A 22874-nucleotide genomic window follows, 5' to 3' on the forward strand; every position below is an offset into this window, starting at 1 on the left:
ATATATATACACACATATACATATATATATATACATATATATATACACATATATATATATACACACACATACACACACACACATACACATTTATCTATATATATATCTACACACATACACACACAAACACATAGATAGATATGCATGTGTGTGTCTAGACAGACAGATAAATAGATAGATATACATTTATCTCTATGTGTAAATAAAATCTGCCATATTGAAAGTAAATACTAGAGTCCATTACCACAAAAAAGATCCAAACTTCTTTTTTACATCGATTATTCTGGAATAATTAATTAGCGCGGCTATAACAATACATAAAATTGCTAGCCTCTGACTCCTCTGATAATTTATGCAAGATTAAAGTATCGCTGTGGTTGCCTTTTCCATTGCCTAATTCAGCATTTTCTTTTTCCTTATGAAAGCAAGACTCTAGATTTAACTGCTCTAATGCCCTTTTACAGTGTTTGGTGTAGTAAAATCTAACAGCCACTACAGCACAGCAGCGAGGAAATGATGGATCGCGGAAGCCCGAAGGAGGGAACATGGTAAAATGACCCAGTTAACGTTTAGATGGTGATGTCAATCACATTTCTAACACATGCACTCCCATTCAGCAACACCCCCAATGAACTCTCCCCTTCACATCAATTCCCCTTTTGATCTTCCTCAGTGGCACCCCTGTTCTTTGGAACAAAAGCAAAGTTCTTCACTAATAACTTCACAAACAGCTGCATTGCAAAGAAACCATTTCCCGGCCACTGTCACTAGATTAAGCTCATCGATCAATGGTGAGTCCTAGCCAAGAGAAATATCATTTGAGGAGAGTTTGGCTCTTGGAGCTGCTCTGTTATTTGCAAAAACAATACTTAAAAATCATCCCCTGGCAGCCATAAGTCCTTGGATCCAAGGGTTTTTGCTCCTACCTACAAAACCACATGGAAGTCTCGCAGGGGAGTGACTGCCTGATATTTTTTTTGCAATACATCAAGCTGCACATTACATCCAGCAAACTCAGGTGGGGTAAACACCGGCAAATAGCAGCCCAACTGCTGATAGGGCTGTTTTCACAGTCTTTGCCAGCTATTAGTTGCATGTTTTCAGTCTGGTCCCTGAAGCTTAAGTCTACGCTACAGAGACTGCTACAGCTTTAAGCTGCACCATGGCAGTAGAGTAGAGCCTCTCAGCGTGGACGGGGCTTCCCCGCAGGCAGTTACACCAGCTCCCCTGAAGGACATGGGCTCCGAACATTTCCCTGGCAGGGCTCTGCTAGGCAAGGCCAGTCCTTCCCTGCATCACCATAAAGCCTGGGTCCCATTCCCCTACAGGGAGTAGCAATGCCTAGGTCAGAGAACTCTTGGCAGAGGTAATATCTTTTATTAGACCAATTTGCAAAAAAAATGTCTTTATTTGCATGCTTTTGGGCACAGGCACCCTTCATCAGGCATAGGAGATTGCAAAGATTGTAAAAGTTCTCCTAGGTAGAAATGAAAATTCATATTTCACAGGAGAGCTGCAGGTGTGGTAAAAGTCTCCTGTTTGAAACTGTTCATTTTGTCCAGATTAGGCTCAGAGAAAAGTTGAAAGAGTCATTTGAGCTCAAAGTTGTCTGGTGGTAAGCGGGATGCAAGTCAGAGAACAGCACTTCACCCTGCATATCCTCTTGACCCTTCTGAGCCTTGCCATGGCTATCTTAATGCTTCTCACCTCCTGCACCAGCTCGCACACAGGCGGTAAATTAATCGTGGATTTGGGAAGCCTCGTGAGACAATTTCAGGAGAGTCCGAGGAGAACCGTGGTCCTACAGTGTTGCATCAGTGTACGGTGGTACTGATCTACTGAATGCACAACAGGCAACAAGAGAGTCACCCATAAACTGCTCTCGGGGACGGGGGTTGTATAACACCTGAAGGGGAGCTCAAAAGTTCTGTAAAACCAGATTTCTCACGAGCCACAGCAAAAATGCACACATCATCTGATGTAAACACGATCACCCAGAAGAAAGCCTTGAATTCACGAAATAGCTGTGACAACCTGGTTTATAAGGGTGCGTTTCATAACCATCACATCCATGAAGCACACACTCAGGTACTCACTCATGCACCTGTCGCACCTTTCCGGAGTTTTACTCCTCCTTCTATATGCACTATAATATGCACACAGCCCTATACAAGTAAAAAGGAATATCCTGGCCTGGAGAAGTGGTAATTCAGCTCTATTAGGATACACTAGACAATGATTCACATGCAAGGAAATCAACTCAGGGAGCTGTAAAACAGAAACAGGAAGACAGGAAGGAGGAGTGGGGAGATGGGCAGGAAAGCAGGAAGAGGGCACAAAGCAGCTGCCCTCATGGAAAACTTCCCAGGCTTTACAGCAAGTCCGGGATACGTGGGCACAGGCTGTCAGACCCTTTGCCAGCAATGCACAGATCATCACTGCTCAGCCATGTACCTCCTGGTGGAAGCTCCTGGTAACCCGGAAAACAACAGTAACTTCCTTAAGAACCTTGCCCATTACACTGACATAAGTACTGGCTTTCAGTGGGCGCATCTACACAAGACGCTTAGCTGTGCATTAGCATAGCTTACTGTAAAGTAAGCATGTACGCCTACAAGTGCACATGCTTACTATGCAGTAAACCTCCCTAATGCCAAGTAAACCTGCTACCTGAAAACGTAAGTGGCAAATTTACTCAAGATTAGTAACGGCGCCGTAGGACCTGAGTAGACATCTGACCAGGAGCAAAATCTACTCCTGGTCAGCCATCCACCACAGGATGGGAGATAGTCCCTGCCTGGTCTCCTGTGGCAGAGCCCGCCCCGGCACCAGGCAGCTCCTGGGGGACTATGTCCCCCTGTCCCAGCAGCAGGGAGCTCCAAGTCTACTGCTCCCAAATCATTGATGATTTGGGGGAGGTGCCTGGGAGATCCTCATCTCCCAGCACTGGCCCCACAGTCGCAGAGCTGGCACTGGGAGGTAAGGGTCTCCCAGTGCTGGCCCCACAGTCACAGAGCTGGCACTGGAAGCTCCCTGCTGGCAGGGGCACGGGAACCGGTTCCTCACCCAGCTCCATGAGCGCAGAGCTGGAGGGTGGGAGGGGAAACAGGCTCTAAGCTGGCGGACCTGACGGGGGAACAAGCTACCCAGCTTTCACCCAGCGTGCAGGGCAGTGGCTGGGAACTGTCTTGGTCAGGCACAGGTCCCAGCCCTGTGCTCCAATCAGGTGATCAAGGCATAGGGCTTGGAAAAAGCTGCAGGGGTGAGGTAGGTCCCAGCCCCCTGCTCCAATTGGAAACTTGATGCAAAGAGCAGCAAATCTGCTCCCTTACCTCCCCATGTGTAGACACCTGCCCAAAAGCATTTATTCTAAAGTAACTCACACCAGAGTAATCTTAGGCCGGATCAAATGCACGTGTAGATGCGCCCAGTTTATAGGAAACAAGCAAGTGAAAGGAGGAGATGGGGGGAAGAAAACAGTAGAGGAGGTGACCAAAGGGGAAGACTTTTGAAACTTCAAGGGAGGTTTTGTCTTGTTGAGCACAAGCAGTTCTCAGGACTTGCTAGAAAGCTGCTTATATAGCATTCCTTTAAAACCAAGTGCACAAACCGAAGAAGCTCCCAGAGGCAAACACGCTGCGAGTAGGCCGGGAGGCATGTAAACAGCATGAAGAAAGTCTGCTGCAGGTTCGGCCATCATCCACGTTCACAAACAGCTCCCGATTTCTACGAATGCATTCGTTGAGCACAGCTATTTATGGGATAGCATGGATAAGCAATTTCACCCTATAGCTTACTTAGGAACTCTTCCATTCATTATTCTTGATATATGTCTCTTCCTGGAAGTCACGGGGAATTGTTTTTGCTCACTTACTGGGTGGCACGTTTCTGAAGGTCAGAGACTCGCTCATCGTGAATGCCCTCATTCATGCAAACATCCCTATTTGCAAACAAACGTGTTAAGGGGTAAAAACAACGGTCAACTGTGCAAACAGAAATCATATGAACATTTGCCATCAGAAAGGGATGAGGAGCTGAGAGGCGGGCAAGCGACAGCTTGGAGTTAAAACGAGCGTTGGCTGCACTTGACCAACGCTGCAAATGGAACATAAATATTTTCCAGGTGCTTTGAAAAGCTCTCAAAGCCATAGATGCACCAGCAATCTTTGCTCATGGCTACAGATTTTACCAGGCTTCGCCCTTTGACGTTCCAGCACAATTTGCAAACAGCGAGATGACATCCTGTGTCTGACCAGCTGGCACGAATGACCAAAACAACCCTCTGCAATTCCAGTGGGAGGTTATGGTGTTTGAGGAAACAAGTTACAGGCATGAGCCAAGGAGGGCTGTGGCACAAATGAAAAGCACATGCTGGTGAGATAAGGGCGTGTGTTCTGTTTTGGGCCTTTTTTTGTTCTGGGAAGGGGAGAGTTTTATTCTGGTTGCAGCCTGGGCAGTCCCTGCAAGTTTCGAGATCTTAACAAAGTCCCCCTGATGGCCTACAAAATATCAAAGGTCACACACAGCCAATGAAAGGATGTCATACATCTCCAAAGCCAAATGTTTTTCCCCTTAACTTATGAATAACTATTTCCCAAAGACCTGCTTGTTATGAATAGATTAACAATCAAACAGTGGAGTCTGCAGGGTGGCAGAAGCTGCTCCATAACGATGAAAAGGAAGGTTTGAGAAGCATTTTTCAACATTCAGGAAAGAGCTGCTGAGTTACAGACAGCAGAGAGGAGAACGACTATGCCCAGGGATGAAGGATAAACTAAAATAACCCCTTTTCGCCCACCCACCCCTCAGATGAAATCTGGCCCCACTTGCTCACTCTGACCTCTGCTGTGCTATTCCCCAGGGAGCAGTTCAGGCGTTAGATGCCTGACTCCCACTGGACTTCAATCGTACTTAGGCACTCAACTCTCTTGGGTTTCTTTGAAAAAATCTCAGCCTAATGATCTTCCATTGTTTTTGAGCCCCTTGATTTTTATTTTCCCTGCTGCAACAAGGAGGTTACCCAAGAACCTGCTCCTTGAGACCCAAGCGCTGCACAGCCGAGAGCACCTGCTCCTCCATGGGCACTGACTGCCCCCCAACAGATGGGCTGTTATTTTCGAGGGAGCTCTTAGAAAACTGAATCCCCATGGCTGGCAGCTGCTAGGTGCAGAAGAGTCACCTGTAAATGCCAGCGAGCACCAGGGAAACCCAAAACCACTGCATGCGACTGCTGACGTCACTGGGGCCGCAGCCAAGTATGTGAACTTTTACCAATTACTGCGAGGCACTGAGCAGCCACTTTGCCAGCTTACTCCACCCCAGGCCTCAAGGACGAGCCGCTGAAAGTGAGAGGAGAGATCTGAGAACATAATGATTTATGAGCGCGGTCAATCTACATAGTATCTGACAGAATGGACGGTAATGTTGTTAACCCCGCCAGCTTAAAGCAGCCAACCCATGAACTCTTCAAACGACCTCCTGCAGCGAGGAAGGATCCCCTTGCAGAGAGGAGGCTAATGATGGAATCCCAAATAAAGACATCAGGAACTCAGCAGGATACCCGGGGCCTCCTGTGAGGCCAAAGGTCATCACCCCAGGCTTCATCTAATAGCATTTTACTAAGACATCACACTGCTCTGGTGCAATGTGAGCAGAGATGTCATCTGACACAACCAATGCAACAGATTGATGGAGGGGAAAAATTAAAGCAAAGAAAAAAAAATAGGGGAAAAAATCAATTATTAAAGGCAGAGCTTTAAGAACTCCCCGGTTAGAGATACCGGCTTTAATTAATTCCACATTATATTATGAAACGGAAAAGATCTGAAGTCTAGGCTGATGTTTTCAAGGCAGCCAGAGGGATATGAATGCCCAATTCACAACAAAATTAATAGTAACGGAGACTCCAACTTACTCATCGCTATTTATGCCTCCTTTACTCTTGGCTGGTCTCGAGTAACATAAACTGGCTAAAAACTGTCAACAAAAGTGCAAATCTCAGTGCCTTAATCTAATGCACTAGCTCACTGCAGCATTGTTTGGGCTCTTAAACAATGAAAAAGAGCTTAGTTTCTTAAGGCATCTAAGATGCGCGCTACTCCAAATAAAATTAAATAGACCTAGAATTGTTTTTAAAGACGTTAGGTCAAAAAATAAAAATAAAAAATAAATTAATAAATAAAAGATTTTACAAAAATTGACAGTGTTTCTTTACAAAAAAAGAGAATCGTATGTGTTAACTTTGCTCTTAGGAACTCAGTTTTAATGTATGAATCCGCCAAGAGTACTGAGCCTGAGCTGATAACAAGGACTCCTGGCAGTTCAATGAAGGAGCCCATCTCATTCTGGAGTTTGGAAAGGTGAGAGAGGTGCAAACGGGAGCCAGTGCATTTTCAGCCCAAAACCCTGGGGTCTCAGCAAGGCAGCACAGCTACTGGGCTGAACGCAGAGTTTTTGCTGGCACTCTAACCCCAACATGTACAGCCCTGGAGAAGCTGCCAGGTCAGTCCCCCGTCCATTTTAGTCATCCCCAAGACTTCCATTACAAAGCATCTGTGAAACAGGAACGGTACTGTTTCCCCTGCTGCACCCGTCTCCCGGGAGTGTGGTAAGGATTCATTAGTTAATGTCTGTAGAGTGCTCTGAATGCACAAAGTGCTGAGTAACAGTATTAGCCACGTACATCCCAGCCCAATTCCACGCCTCCATCCAAACCAGAAGGCAATGGATTAAAGGACAATCCCAGACACAGCTGAAAAGACACCATTCGCAGTACAGGTTTGCGTGTGGCAGTCGCAAGGCCCTGCTTCCCTGAAAAAACCAACTCCTGCTACAGACACCCACCTTCGCTGCACTTTCCCATGCTTTATCCATTAGCCACTAAAAAAGAACAGGTTTAATGCGGAGGCTGGACTGCTGCTTACCAGAGGCAGAGGTGATACACTAGCATTTCAACTGGGGACTAGTTAGGTCCCCAGTGAAACAGGTTTGATTGTCTTCACTTAGCCCCCTCAAGGAGGTTTCTCTCCGGCACAAAGCGCCTACATTTTGCCTCGAAAAATTTATTTTCCAAGACTTAATTGCATCTTTGGGATAATAACCTGGGGGTACTCAGGGAAGGGAAGAGCTGAGCCATTACGAGACAAGGGGCACATGCTTTCCTTAAGGTGCAGCAGGAAGGTAAAGGTGGACGCTTCATATACATCCTGCCCCGATGCAGCCACCGCCTTCACTCAGCTGCCTCTCCTTGTCGCACAACATGCTAAAAGGAGAGGTGCGGGAGCACTGAAGCTGCGGGCTGTGTGTTATATGCTGATTTTGCATGAAGTTATCAATCATGGCAAAAGCCAGACGCATTATTATTTAAACAGGCACGCACAAATGCAACCTAAGCGGGAGTCCCCAGAGAGACGCATCTCTTGCTTTTTAAATATTACACCTTCAACCAGCGACAGCCATGCATGAAGAAACCCGGGCGCGGATCCGAGCAGCTGTGCCTCGGAGGGGACATTACAAGGGGGAGAAGGCGCAGAAGAGCCTCTCCCTGGAATCTCTGTAATATTCTGCAATCCCCCACAGGCAAGACGGGCAGCCCGCACTGCTGCTGAACAATGCAGTTTTGAATTCAATTAAAGTGATTATCTGTTGTGCCAAATAAATTGTGTACAGCATATATCCTGCGGCATTTTACACCTTCAGGCTCATTATTTTCTAACCGTTTCCTCCTGTTTATGCACTTTCAAATTAAATTGCTGATAATATGCGCCAAAATAAAAAATGAGCGCACCTTGTCCGAAGAAAATTGATTCTCCTTTTTCCTGAACCGGGCGATTGCCAGGTTTTATATACTCTGTTCCTGGCGATCATTAGTAATTCAATTTTCTTTTTATTAGCCCCCTTATCTGCTGAGCAATATAGTGGCAGAGCTGACCTCTTTCGCACGGGTAAATGTTTAAAATCTTTTCCCTGATTAATTTTGCCAGTTAAGGAAAAGAGGAGAAATGGCCCGGCTCTTAGCCATCACAATGAATAAAGCTTAATGTTGATTGTGATGGAATTTCTAATGCCAAGGAAATTGATTGAACGCAGCAATTATGCTGCAATAGTAACTCAAGGGAAATGGGATAGTTTTCTCCTGGCCATAGCCTTTTGGTTATTTAAAACAATCCAATTTGCAAGGATAATTATATATTAGTGTTTTATCTGCCACTTGAAATGAACATGGGAGTTTTGATACTGGCCCAGCATTAGCAGGTTATTGCTGCAAATTACTTGATATCTGCTTTCTTTCACATAAAGAGGAAATTAGGCAATCAATTACCAGAAAAAGGTGGACGGGGGAGAATATGAGGGGCAAGACTGCCCTCTGCCGGGCAGAGAGGGGGGAGGTGTCACGTGAGCCTTTGCCGATTAAATAAATAAATAAATAAATAAGGCAGACTGGTCTTGCTTTCTTGCACGACCTGTGATTTATAATGCTGCTTTGCACGCAGGTGTCCACACCCACCCAAGACGTGGGTCTGTCGAGCGGGGCTGCTGACAGATCCGTGGAGAAGCCCGCCTTATGTGCATGCAGCTGCTGCTGCTCCCGCAGAAAAGGAAAGGTTCATTTTAAGTGATAATTCTGTGTATTAATAGAGAAGGAGCCCTGGAAAGATGAGACAGCCCAATCGCAAGGAATTCCTGAGTGGAACGGACAGCCGTTGGCAGAGCAGCCTTACACGAAAGCACAAGCGCTGGCGTGACCAGGGAAAGCAACCGCATTGATTTTACAGGGGTTAGAAAAGGTTCACAACTCCAACCACTTGGCTGGCTCTGGCCTCCTTTCATTAAGGGACAGCGCTCCCAAAGGCCTAATGCTGCCAGGAGCTGAGCACTGTCCACTGCCATCGATCTCAGCCACCAAAGAGCTGGCAGAACTCGCACAAAATAAGACTAGAGAGTCCGTTTTTCTGCACTGCGGACCTCAATCTTTGGCCCGGCGCACAGTGACGACACTCCTGCTACTACTCCCTGCATCAGGCAGATCTCACCCCAAAACTTGTGTTAAAAAATAATAAAGATTATCTAAAAGTAGCGCATTCATAAAGCCACAATTTGCACCATCTTGTGGTCTCATGAATAAGCAGATCTCCAAAACACCAAAACACCAAAATGAGTCTGATGTAAATCAACCAGGACACAGTTTGTCAAGCAGAGGGTGGGTAACGCACCCATATACTGTCCGCTATTATTTTTTTCATTTTAACCATTTGGTGTAACGCATCCTGACAATGGAAAACTAATGCTGAACAAGCATCTCCCATGTAGAGAGTAGAGATAAAGAGCCCAAAAAAGGGGAAAGATCACTCTTACAACAAGACTGCAGGTCCAGATTTAGCTTGTGGAGCATCCTCACCTCCAAATTCAGTTCAGGGGGTTGTTACTGCCCCTGGTGGAAAGTCCACCTGGGATGTGAACTGCAAACTGGGCCCCCACTGCTTCTTGCATCTGATTCCACCACTGCGGCTCCCAAATTTTCTCTCCTCCAAAGAGCACTAGGAACGTTCAGGTCGTCTACCTAGACAGAGTGTGAGCAGAAAGAAAGCATACACACACATGCACTGAAAAATACTGAAGTTGAAGCATTAATTAGAGTTCAGTCATCTCCAGGCACAGACACAGGTGCAAGGTTGAACAGATGCGTTGGATATGTTGTGCACGGGGCTAATGCGAGACCTGAAGGGAGAAGTGGGGAGCAGGGGAGTACTCCAATGGCTTCACTGGGCTCTCAATCAACCCCAAAGCACTTGTTAACTGAAAGGATTTACAAGTCCCGGCAAGACAATTATCTCCAGGGTGAGGTGTTTTTTTTTTTTTATTTCCACTCCACCCCTTGTCCTTAAAGAAAGAGCCGAGGAAATTAAATGCAAAAATCCATGTAATATTAATGGTACATTAAGAGACTGCACGACTAAGCAGTCAGGAAGCCCAAAAAGTGAAGGCTGCTCAGGCAGCATTAAATCTCGCCACACTCCCTGAATGCAACGTTTCTCTCTCTCCCCATTTTCCTTACTCAAACGTTTTGCCCTTTGTTTGGAAAGCATCCTGCCACGACCCGAGCCGGGCACTACACAGCCCAGCATAGACTGGAAAGCCACAACAGGGCTGTGTCAGAGCAGCTTAAGTTTGGGGAATTTTCTTGATTACCACAGCCTCGGTAAATGGGACATGATGACTAATGTTTTACAGTTAATTTATAACAGATGCGGGCTTTGCGCTGCAGATTATTTGGAATAATCGAATGGTGTGAGACCATCATTCTGTGACAGCACTCCATTTTCTCCCTTGCACAGTCATTAGTTCTCAAATTGAAAGTGGTAGAGGCAAGGCAATCATCGCATCTTCCCACAGAAGCGAGTCCCACACCCTTCAGGCTACAGGGATAACAATGCAGGGCCACATTTTAACTCATGGTTCCCACAGTCCATCGGGCTACTGCCCTTCAAAGAACAAGACTTCGCGGCATGTGAATTCTGTGCTAAAAACACTATTGTGCCTGTGTCCAGCTGCGCTCCACAATTACAGACACCAGTGAGGCTGAGTGTTAATGAGCGTTACTCTGAATTTGGTGGTTACTAAAGCAACCCCCACACATGGGTTATGAAGCCAATTTAAAAAATGATTTGAGCAAGTTAAGAACCAACTGAGCTGACTTCCCCCTTAACTGGGTGTGAACCTACCCCACCTTGCTCCCAGCGAGATGTGGTTGGGTTGGAATCAGTTTAGGACACCTGCTTGGGACTGGAGAACAGATGAGAAATCAGTGGGCTGTGAGGGTTACAGTTATGTACCTGATTTTGGAAAAGAGCAAATTGTTCCACGAGCTGAGAGAGGAGGATTAACAATGACTTTTCAACCAAGTTTCCCATGTAAGCTGCTGTTATGCCAAACTTGGCTTATCTAACAGAGATGGCAAGGGCCATTTCGGGGTTCCAGTTCTAACACGGCTGTGTTCACTAGGGTCTCTGTGAACCTGGAACAGGAGAAGAGAGAGGCTAGCTACAGTTTTTTGCATCTGAACTTTCAACCTCAATTAGGACACTTCACAAAATGGATTCACCTGAGCTTATGTACCCGATGGGACGTCACACAGACCTCCACCCTTCCCTCTAATACGCCTGACTAAGCTGAAAGTGGTCAGAATTGGTTGGTGCTTGCAGCCTGTGACCCCAGTGTGTGGCTCAGGATCTCCCTGTTCTTGTGAAAAGCAAGCAAATATCCTGCAGAGTTTCTCTAGGCTCGCAAATGGGCCCCAGTGTGATCCCAACTTTCAGTTTCCAACTAATGACCAGGGGTGCAGCGATATCCCAGCTTGGCCCCAGTCTGAGAAGCAAATCCACAAGATGCAGGTCAAGCCCTCCAAGTCACCCTGCCTTAGGAGAGTTTAAAACTGGTGTTCAGGGTTGTTCAGGCCCAGACAAAAGAAATGGAGTGTCTCACCGCTTCCTAGTTATTCCTTCTGGCTGGTCCAGAGCTGTCCCACACCACTACAGAGCAACTCCTTGTCCAAGGTAAGAGACTGACATCAGAAAACCCTTCAAGATCAGCATTATCCTCATGTGGCTAAGGCACACAGAGGCATAAGGACTTGCCCAAAGTCATACAGTGAATCTATAGTAGTCATGAGCAGAACCCAGCAGGCTTCCCTTGCAGCTCCCAGACCACTGAGAAACTAGCAGACACAAAACACTGTATGTTTAATACACAATCAGAGCAACATCCTTACCTGAACTCTTCCATGTCAAGCAAGAGACGCTATTTTAACATTTTCTTCCATTTCAGTTCAGGTCATGGGTTTGTGCCCCACGCTGGCACAATCCCAGGCAGACGGCACCCAAACATTACATGCTGGAACTGGATGGACCATACTGCCCTCGTAAGGGAGTCACTAGCAGTGCCACTTTCAGCAGAAGTCCAACGTTCGTGCTAGTTCACGCAGTGCAGATTTCCAAAGGCAGATTCCCAGAAGTATTATAAGAGTCCAAGAGCTCAGGAGATCACTTATGAGGTGCCCAGTGGGGGCAGACTAGCTCAATGATGATGGAAAATGCCCCTAACTCTGGCTCAGTGATGGAAACCTTTCAGCAGTGAAGACAAAGGTCCTGGAAAGCAATTTCTGAACACCTACTGTAGTACAAAGCATGCATACATCCATCCTACAGCAGTGTCTCTAGACAGTGATGGCAGGAGACATGAAATCACAGCTGAAGCTCCTTAAGGTCAATGCAAGATCCCATGGCACTTTCTGTAAGAGTGCTGGCTCTAGAGTTAGAGCCAACCCCCACCCCCACTAGGTGACTACAACCTGCCCAAAGTTCCCTTGCGATGTGAAGTGGACGCAGACTTCGTCCTTGCTTTCTGCACTGAACTGTGATGCAGAGCTACTGTGCACTGCTCAGCAGCTGCCGAATCCTGCAGAAGAGGTGGCCATTGCCATTAGACAGACAGCCTGTAAAGTTATTTGGGACCCTAGCATCTGAAAGGGAGGTGGAAGCTGGTATTATTACCGGTAACACTTCCCAAGCTCTACTCTAGCTAGAAGCTGAGGTTAGGAGGGGTGACCTGGAGGAAGGGGGAGATGAGATGACAAGGACCCAGCTACAGGCTATATCACTGTGTTGGTGGCTTGGAGAATATTCTCATGAAGACATGCAGACAAGCTCTCCTTGAACTATTCTGGTTACCTGAAAGACACTCTAGAGCAGACCCCTAAAAAATTTTGAATGGAGGTGCAGACCCCTTTGGAAATTTCAAATAGAGGTGCAAACCCCTATGAATGGTAAGTGTGGGTATTCAAATACTTTTGAGCGATCACAATCATCTTTCGTAGACCCCCTTACACATAGTTTGTGAATCCCTAGTGGCCTGCAGACCACAATTTGAAAATCAGTGTTCTAGAGAAGTGATACAGTTGTGAACCCAGCAGTATCTTCCAAGCCAGGAGATCTATTGGAACAATGGCTTCCCCTTCCTTCTCAAAGCAAGAGCTCCATCACATGGGATGTACAAAGCAAATTGGAACAAAGCATGTGAAAATGCACTTGCATGGAGTTATCCTGCATGGCCTGAGGGATAAAGAAAAAAAACCCCATGGGCCTTTTCCCATCTCAAAAATGAACGGATTCTATACCTGCTCAGCAGCCCTGTTTCACGGACAGAAATTCTTCCCTGGTGAAAAAGGAAGGCATAATTAGGGAGCAGTGTCAGAAGCTAGAAGGGGAAAAGCCTCTCTTCAAGCCTGCAAAGCGGTCTGTGTCAGAGGGCAGGGTTCCAGTCCAGTGCACGGTACTGACTGCTTCAGTCTGGAAAACTCGGCCCCACTCCAGTGTTCTCACCTGCTTTATGTTCCTATTTTTCTATCTCCCTTAAGACGGATTTGAGCCACCTCAATATCACCCTGCGCATCTGCAGGTCTACATCGTTTCAACTGAAAATGCAACTGCCATAAGAAAATGAAGACCAGGGCAATGGGATTTTAAAATGCATGCCCAATACAAATAGGTCTCTGGTAACTGCTGAGCCCATTCCCAGGAGATACCGAAGTCCTCAGAAGGATTTGGGCCATTCAGTCTTGATGTTCACAGGTGCCTCACCATTCCACTTCTAATGCCTGGATCCTAACACAAGACTTTCACTGGGAGCTTTTGAAAAAAATGGTGGCACATGTATATGGCAACCATTCAGGTTGAAAAGCGCATTACAAATTTCCCCTGAAAGCATAATCCTGAACTGCAATTCAGAGGAATGTGCTATGGGAAAGGACATCCAGCACAAACAACACCCTGCTAGCATGCTGGACCAAAAGCCTCTGCCTGCCGTGCTGATGAGAAGGTACTGCTGTCTGCTGCTCTATGCAAAGGAAAACGCTTGTATGCCAGGATACTCACTGGTGAAATCGGGAGTGGAGGAAAGGTGAAAAAGAAAAATCAATGCCCCAGTGTGAATGATCCAGCAAACCACAGCAGAAAGGTTGAGACCCTTAGTGCCAGATAGAGCCAGGTCCACCCTTTACAGGTTGTGTGCAAACATTAGCAGAGGAGTAAAAGCAAGGCAGAAAATGACACAGCAGTCATCTCTTGTGATACCTCTGCAACAAGGACATATGTCTGCTAGGGACAATGGGATTCCTCAAGTACATCTCATGTTCAACCAAGCCAGAGCTGGGTTTGAACCTAGGTTCCCAGAGCTGAAGCACTAAATGACACCTTGATGTAGCAGCAAGGCCAGCTACGTTTTACTGCCACTTCCACGGCTTCCTCCCTAGAACAGTTTGGCCAAGTGGCTTCCCCTCACCTCCAGCAAGTGCTTGGAGACCCTTGAGTAATGCACATTTAAATACAAATTATTCCTACAGCTCTGGCTGCGTCTCCCAAAGCTTTGACAGCAAAGCTCCTCAAAGGTTATACCCAAACAATTTTTTTTGAAATAGGGATTTTTTTACATTTTCTGTACAGAGAAGATCATCGTAGTGAAACATGCTAGATCAACAGCTCAGAAGTCTTAACCCTCATGTTATCCTTCGAACAGATCCAGTACAAGGAAGCTGTCTCCCTGCCTCACATTTCTAGGGTCCCTAAGACTAGACCTTAGCAGCTAGCAATAAACTGCTGTCTCCAAACACCAGCTCTACTGGGGATTTTCCTTGAATCCTGGCCTCTTGGCAAGGGCTTTGCCAACAGCTTTAGTTTCTCCTCCTTGGCTAAATCCTTGTACCCGAGGGGAAACACTCTCACAGACATCCCCCACATCTCTTTTCCATTCTGCTTTCAGAGATCACTTCCAAAGAGGCCCTCTGGCTGTCCTTGCTGAGTTTAATTTCCAGACTCCATGCAAACACGAGAGAGACATGTTGATTGCACATGCAGCCTCCATGCATCGCTGGCCATTTCCCTTCCCTAGCTGGATGCCTTCAGTCAAGTCCTGTCCTAACTCCGCAACCTCCACGTTTCTTTAGATGCAACAGATTTATTCACATCCAGCAGAAACTAAGCTGCTCCAATGGACATTGACTGCTTGACCCCTGGAAATCAAGCCAAGCACGAACCTTCACAATGAGTGCAACACAACGATCCACCTCAAGGCATCTCATTTGTCCTTCATCCTCCTTTCCCACACTCTGCTTCATGTGTTTGGGTTTTTTTTGCCTACTGCCTCAGTGCCTCTAGAAAGATCTTTCCCCTGGGACAGAAACACTTCCACATCTCTTCCTTTTTTGGCCCTCCTTAAAAAAAAAAAAAAAAAACCACACTTCAGCAGGAAACTGCTCTTCTCATCAATAATCCTTGCTCCCTCTCCTGAATCACTGCCCTGTCTGTCTGCCTAGGAACAGCAGCATCTGCACATGCAAATGTCAAGATATACATGCAGCTATGTGAAAAAACTGCAACGGAGCATGTAATTCTGTACCCAAACTATACAACCACACATATACTTCCCAGAAAATGTAGGCCAAAAGATTTTGGCTTTAAGATAGTTCTTGTGGGTTACCCTGGAGAATTAACACTCCCTCCAAACTCAAGCAATTAGCAATGACAGAGAGACTAGCTTATTGGCCATGCTCCCGTATGCCAGTCAGCTACATGCAGTCACTTGCTTGTTTCCCACCCCATAACACCCCACAGATCCCTGGTGCATGCTGGGAAACTGCTGCCTGCTTGCCCAAGAGCATCTGTGTCCAGATGGAGTTTTGTGTACCTGTTTGGTGCAAGAGGCAGCAAAAGGCATTCAACAATTCATTCAACTTTTTCTGCTCTGTTCCCCATCACCTGCATCTAAGTGACGCTCTAAAAGCCCCAAATGGAGCCTGTTTCCTTATTGGATTCCTTTCTCCCCACTGTCAAGATTTGCGTCTCGCTGCTAATAAAGAAGTTGAACCTCTGTCGTGGTCTGCAGGCAACAGTCTAAAACGTACTGTAGAAGCACTACCACCACCCACCCCAATAATGGACCTTACAGTAATGTCACAGGGGAAAAAACCGAGTTAAGCCACACGCTGCAGGTTACACAGGTCATCAGTAGCAGAACGAGTTCTCCCAACTCCTCCTCCTGTACTGGAGCCACAAGGCCTCATGCATTCCATATTTATGGAACTCAGGTGAAGCACTCGGATTGGTTTTGAGACCTCCTGCTCTGAAAACCAGTCACTGAGACAGCCCCCTGACAACCTGAATCATACAAAAAACATATAAAGCACAGAGTAATTGCCCCAAAGTGGCACAAGGTGTGCACAGTAACTGCAGACTCTCACTAGGCAGTCACTAATCAAACAGGAACACCAACTACAGAGCAGAGAAAAATGCACAACTATCACTACATCTGCTGGGCCCAACACTCCCACCCTAGCCGCTACAGAAAAAAAGCTCTTTGCAGCAAACATGACTTGATCTCAGGGGCACTGGCTGATTTCACTAAAGGGCTTTCTTTGAACCTTAATTGTTTAGCAACCCTTCTAGTATGTTTAAATTAGCCTAGTAAGATCCTGGTTTGAGATCGTTCTTATCCCAACAGAGAAGAAGGTATTCTGCTCATGGCTTCTAACCTGGAACACAGTGTAGTTAAAAGGTAGATTTATCCTGTTAAAAGAAGGGTCTTAAGAGACACATACAACTTTTTCCAACTGATGACAAAGGAACTGTTCAATTTTGTGCATCTGTCAGACAAATAACATTCCTCACCTCCCCTTTGAGTTCCCCTCCAGCACTTGTTTACTATGACGCTATGAAATCTAGTCCAGTGTCTCTCAACCCATGGGTCGCAAGAACATATGAAAGGGTGGCAGACAAACTTTATAAATGGATCAACAGGCTTTAAAAATCATTCTCTTTTAAAGAAGAAAAATGTGGGAAATCCACAAGGGGCTGCTTTGGGCCCCCCATACCTGACACACCTACCACTTGCCCCACACACTGGGGAATTGGGAGTGGCAGAGGGAACAGGTTGGGAGTGAGGGGCACTGGGTCGGGACTGACCACTGATGTTTACAGATGGGTCCTAGTACAAAAAAGTTGAGAACCAGTGGTCTAGTCCACTTAAACCATCTCTATTCTGACCCATGAAACCTGAAGTCTTCTGACCTTGCAGGGCATGGCTTCTATGAGTCTGTTTAGACTTCGAGGTCTTTAAAGGAAGGGTTCTTTGCCTAGTCCCGATCTACACAGCAAGAAGATGCTGGAAGAAAAGGGCAGGATGTAATCTAAATGCAGCAGATATCAATCACTGCTTCAGTTGTTTTCATGCTGACAAGGTATCTTAAGAATGGGGAGTACAGACCCATCAATACACTCGCAGTCAGGGATCGGATCCCTCCCAAAACACATAGGATGACTCTGTGTTGCACCCAGACCTATGCACAGTGAAATCTAAAGGACCAAGAAAAATAACATTTTGTCCTAGTAAACACTGGTCTTGAAGTCACTGTCTAGAATCAGTAACTTGTATGAAACGGGAAGGTCTATAATAACGGGTACTGATTAGAACTGGTCCTGGACAGAGGTTTCAGAAGAGATGAGCACTCTTGTGAAAGCCTTGATGTAGGATGAAGCTCTCATTCCAATCAAGGCTGTTCTGTCTTTTTCCTCCTAATTTTCCCCCACATGAGTGCTCAGCAGAGTCACATCACTGAGAAAGATGCACAAGTTCTACCTCCCTCCCTGAAATTGCTTCCCCCTATGAAACACCCCAGTCCTACCACCACACACCCAGGCCAGGACTTCCCTGGCTCGCACTTACCTTCCTTGGCAGGGACGTGCGTTCTGGAGGCAGGCAGCCGGCATAGCCTGTGTTTGGTGATCTGCACCAGCCGACCTTTGGGTGAAGTTCTCTTCAACATCGGAGAAGGTTTGCCCCGCACACAGGTTCTCTTCCTGAGATAGCTAGGACTTTTCAGAGGCATGGTGGGGGAGGAGGAGTTCTTCTTATCAACTGGGGAACTGCAGGGACACAACAGATGAGCATTAAAGGGGAGGGAAGGATCACAGAAGCATTTCCAACTGGGCACAGTGAGGCAGTAGAAGAGCTGGGAGAAAAAGCGGAGTCCCCAGACTCCCAGTCTAATACCTTATCCACTGAACCATGCTGCCTTCTTAGATGAGAGAAATGGAGATGCACAGAACTGAGACGTGCATGCGAAGGGGCTATTTGAGGAGTACCTGACAAAGCACAAATAAAGGAGGAGTCATCTGACATTCCAGCTCATCTATGTATACCTCATCTCTTGTGATAGCTGCTGCTGGGAAGATGTTATAAAAGGCCAAAACAGACAAAAAAAATCAAGGGACCCCATGCTCTCTGCCTCTTTCCAGAGACAGCTCTGAGGCAGAGTAGGGAACAAAATAGCAAGCAGCTGAAAAAAACATCTGGAGCATGGGAATAAGAACCAGGAGTTCCAGCATCCTACGCTGGGCTTGGTCTCATCATCACATGGCCTTGAACAAGTCACTTCAGCCCAGATTGCCAAGTGTTCTTGGTTTGATGCCACTCCTGATCCCGGCAGGAACATGGTATCATGAAGCCTGGGGGGGGCTTTCACACCCTACCAGCTTAAGCAATACAAAACTAGTGGTGTAGAGATCACGACCAAGTTGACCAGCCCATGCCTCCTTCCTGCACATGTGCCTCCACCCACCCATTGCCTTCCCTTCCATTTACCGTCATTCCTAACCTTTCCTTTGTGCACAGCACCCAACAGCTGTGGCCCAGAGGGGACAGCCAACACATGTGCTGTTCCTGCCACAACTGCTTCCCCAATGGCATCCCCAGAAGCAGCAGGACCACAGATCCTTCTCAGTTTCAATCTACTGCTTGGATAATGCTGGGGGCCAGCACAAAGCAGCAAAGACAAGCAAGTCCTGCCCAGACTCAGAAGACCAGAGACCATAGACGCTATCATGACTCTGGCTCTTTTCAAGCAAATAGACTTTTGCCTCAATATCCCTTGTCCTCACTGGAGCACACTGCTGTACACCACTCATAGGAAAGTAGGGCTGGAAGGGAACTCGCAAGGTCACCTAGTCCAGCCCTCTGCTCAAGGAAGGATCATCCCTGACTGCATCATCCCAGCCATGGGTCTGCCCAACCTAATAGGATCAGAGGAAACCTCACAAGCTTATCTAGAAATCTTGCAAGGTCATCTAAGAAACTGCTGCCTGCTTGCCCAAGAGCATCTGTGTCCAGATGGAGTTTTGTGTACCTGTTTGGTGCAAGAGGCAGCAAAAGGCATTCAACAATTCATTCAACTTCTTCTGCTCTGTTCCCCATCACCTGCATCTAAGTGATGCTCTAAAAGCCCCAAATGGAGCCTGTTTCCTTATTGGATTCCTTTCTCCCCACTGTTAAATGCTGTTTATGACTCTCTGGTTTTACAAGTGCTGATACAATCATTTTTTGGAGGAGGAGCAGGTAGTTGTGGTGGAAGGGAAGAAAAACAGCACTTGTTTGTGGGAACCAAACACAGAACTAGACAGACCAGCAAAACCACATAGGTTTTAGCACTCAGCCCCCTGGAAAGCAGCTCATTTCCATGCTAACCAGAAATGCTGAGCTTGGAAAAACACCAGCAATACTATCACCGATTACTGGAGTGGAGTAGAGCCTTGCAGCTGCAGGCATGGGCTGGGACCATGCTGTACGCACATCAGAGCAGCCCCAAATTGCTGACTGTATAATTAAGGGCAGAGCAACGCTTCTATTAAAGTCCCTGGAAGGATTTTTAGTGCTTTTATAAGCAGGAACATGGCTTAGAACAGCAAATACAGTTAGTGCAGCAGCAAAACTTATTCTCTCAGTGACTTACCCAGAACTCCCCTTTCTTCTGATGATTTTGGTCCGGCTCTTCACTTTATACGTGGATAATGCAGCATCATTAAAGGGAGGCTTCAACCCCCCATGACTAACAGATGCATTGTTTAGGGTCTGAAGGCCTGAGTCAGCTCTAGGGAGCTGAGAGACTCCAGGCTCCTGCTGGGTCCCAGACTGCCAGGTGAATGTTGACTTGGATGTGGAAGGAGAGGACTGCAAGCTGGATGCTTTCCATTTGTATTTACTGGGAGATTCATTGGGTTTTGAATGCAATCCAGATTTCTTCTGCTTTGCTCCCAAGTCCCCCTTTGGCAGCAGCTTCACAGCTCGCTCGGCACTAAAAGCAAGCTTCTTCCCACTTTCAGGAGCCTTTGGGCTAGTCCACCTCCTCATAACACGGGGACTTTTGCCAGGGTTTGCAACCCACGTGTAATTGGTTTTTCTGAACTTCAAAGTTTTGCTAGAAGCTGCTGGTGAGACAGCTCTTTGGAGACTGGGGGCCTTGTGCGGCATGACAAATTTGATCTTAGCTGAGCCTGCACCAGCCTCTGAAGTGGCCGCCTGAGCATAACTAGTGAAAGTTTCTGAACGTCCAGAAATCTTTGGCTCTTTCGAACCACCTCTTCCTGCTCCGACTTGCTCTGAACTAAACCAAGCTGGAAACTGGGGCTCTGACTTCTTCCCTGATGACAGCCGGCCTGCCTCTCGATCAGGCAGGGCTGAAGGCTGCAGAAGCTTAGATTTCAACGCTATGGCACTTTCACTGATAGTTCGACATAACTCAGAGGCACTTTTAGTTGCATCGCCGGGCAGTTTTGTGGTCCTCGTTTTGCCCTTTCCTGTGAGAGACAATGTGTTTGCATCGTCCCTGCTGCTGGTAACAGGAGCCTGGTGCACTGAACAATGTGAGACTAGTAAAGATGTTTCTTTGTCAATGTTCTGAGAATAAGAAAATCCATGTAATCCTTTATCAGCCTCTGTGGCAGCTCCAGCTTCTTTCAACCCAGACAAACCTTGCAGAGACCCCGGCTCACCAATGCTTCTATTGTCTAAAGCGGCGCTAGTCCTCTGGGGCAATTTGATCCCAACAACTATATTACCATCTGTAGTCAAGCCCACATGCCTTTCCAAAGCCGCTGGCTGTGACCCAAGGGGCTGGCAGCTCCCATGGCTCACAGAAGCCTGGGATGAGCTAGCAGATAGACCGCTTCCAGACAGGGATGTTGGCCCAGGTGGTCTGTTTACAAGGGAGTATTTTTTCCTCCAGAAGTTACCAGGATGCTGCTGGAAATCCACTGGGGCTTGCTGGGAATATCTTGCAGAGAACGCGCCCCGACTGCTGAAGGTAGGCGGATGGGGATTTCTCCACCTCAGAGTCATGGAAGGCAGAGGCACGGGAGCATTGCCGTGAACATTTTTGTGGTCGTTTATGAGACCTGCGGGATGCAAAACAACCTTTTAATCACAGCTCTACAATAACCCAAGTTTTGTCTATTCATTTTCTTTACACTGTAGTGAAACGATCTGTTGTATACTCAGCACACTCAAACAGCAGCAGGACCCAAAGGAAAAACATCAAGCAAATATCTACTGCTCCCTCCTCAATTCTCACGACATCCTAATTTTAGACAGAGAAACACGCAAGCCCGAGAGCCATGTGCTGATAAATCAGGTTTCTCATTATGGTCTTTCCGAATACATCAACACTTTCCACCCACATTCAGTTTCTCATACAGGCACCTGTTCCAAAGTTACCACTTGGATTGCTGGTTTTGTAGATCAATGGGGGAGGGGGGAAAAAACAGGTAAAAAAAATGATTGCTTATTTGGTTTACATGCATCTCCTCAGATCTCATCACTGCAATCTCTAAGCCCCTTTATGGGGCTGCTAAACACCCTGTACTGATCCAACTGCTCATACACATTCGGATATCAGCACTTGGAGAGGTATTTGATATCTGGGCTAGGGGAGGAAGAACAGATGCATTACTAAAGCAGGAGCATGGTAGCACGGGCTTCAATCCCAGCTCTGCATTTAACTCATGAGGAGTCACTCACTTTGGCAAGTCACTTCCCTGCTTCCTGCCTCACTTTCCCAATAAAAGGAATAAATACATTCATGGGGAGGGGGAATTGAGGCATATTTTACACCAACGTCTATAATGCAATTTGGGATTTTCAGATGAAAGGATTTTTAGCCAAGCCCTACATTTTCCAGGCATCTTGGGTTGCTTTAAAAGAAGCTTTCCCTGTTGCAAACACCAGACCTCACAGAGCTTCAGAAACGCAACATCAGCAGAAGAACCAGCAGAACCAAGCTCTTTTTTGTATCACGTGCAATTAATTCAGGGAACTCACTGCCACAAGACACAGGCCAACATAACCAGGTTCAAACAGAACGAGGTAAATCCACACAGGATAGGGTCATAGGAAAGCAGAGCTGGTAGGGGCTTCACAGGGCCTCTAATCCAGCCCCTGCTCATGGCAGAATCATCCCCAATTCAGCCATCCTCGCCAAATCTGTCCAGACCAGGACACGTGCATCAGTGGGAAATAAATATGGCAGTTAGGAAGTCTGAATTTGGAGCCGCCGGGGTGCTGCAGGATTAGCCGCAGGATGTCAGATACTCCCTGTGCACCCTGGGTCCATCACGAACAGCCAGCCCCAGCGCTGGGACAGGGGGAAGAAGGCAGGGCGTGGGCAGGAGTGAGGGAGAAACCTCTTCCCCTTCCGCCCCACAGACCAGGGGCAAATCAGGGCTGGGAACCAGGTGGCTCGTCGCCGGGGCCAGGGAACCACAGAGGGTCCCGGAGTGGGAGGGACACCCCGTCTGGGTCACAGAGGAAGGGGCCACGGAGGGCACCGGGAACCTGTCCGCCAGCCCTGGACTCCTGGGTCCCCTCAAAGCCCCTGGCAACCTAGACCCCCCCGGACTCCTGGGGTCCTCGCAACCTGCCCCTCCGCTCTGGACCCCCTTGCAGTCTGGGTCCCACGCCCGGGACTCTGGGTCCCCTAGTGCCCCCCCCAGCCCCTAGAT

General features: G+C 47.2%; 1 protein-coding gene and 2 long non-coding RNA genes across 3 annotated transcripts in view; 1 reads left to right on the plus strand and 2 right to left on the minus strand.

Moving 5' to 3' along the window:
* The window catches only part of LOC109322572, a 12596-nt gene extending 12329 nt beyond the window's left edge, over positions 1-267 (plus strand). Inside the window, exon 4 of the long non-coding RNA XR_002104412.1 lies at positions 255-267. This is a non-coding gene — a long non-coding RNA (uncharacterized LOC109322572). The remainder of the gene's footprint in view (positions 1-254) is intronic.
* Positions 1-21301, minus strand: part of ZC3H3 (zinc finger CCCH-type containing 3) — a 281816-nt gene extending 260515 nt beyond the window's left edge. The window contains exons 1-2 of the mRNA XM_019553621.1: positions 19832-21301; positions 17770-17969 (exon numbers count right to left, since the gene is read on the minus strand). Coding sequence (XP_019409166.1) covers positions 17770-17969; positions 19832-21216 — 1585 coding nt within the window. The 5' untranslated portion in view covers positions 21217-21301. The remainder of the gene's footprint in view (positions 1-17769; positions 17970-19831) is intronic.
* Positions 8381-15589, minus strand: LOC109322581. The gene is made up of 3 exons (XR_002104417.1): positions 15086-15589; positions 10833-11014; positions 8381-9559 (listed from the first exon to the last, which is right to left on the minus strand). It is a non-coding gene; the product is annotated as an uncharacterized LOC109322581 (long non-coding RNA).
* Positions 21302-22874: the final 1573 nt, after the last annotated feature.

This window comes from Crocodylus porosus, unplaced genomic scaffold (genome assembly GCF_001723895.1).
Source record: "Crocodylus porosus isolate Cpor-Errol unplaced genomic scaffold, CroPor_comp1, whole genome shotgun sequence".
In the NCBI taxonomy this organism is placed as follows: Eukaryota; Metazoa; Chordata; order Crocodylia; family Crocodylidae; genus Crocodylus; species Crocodylus porosus.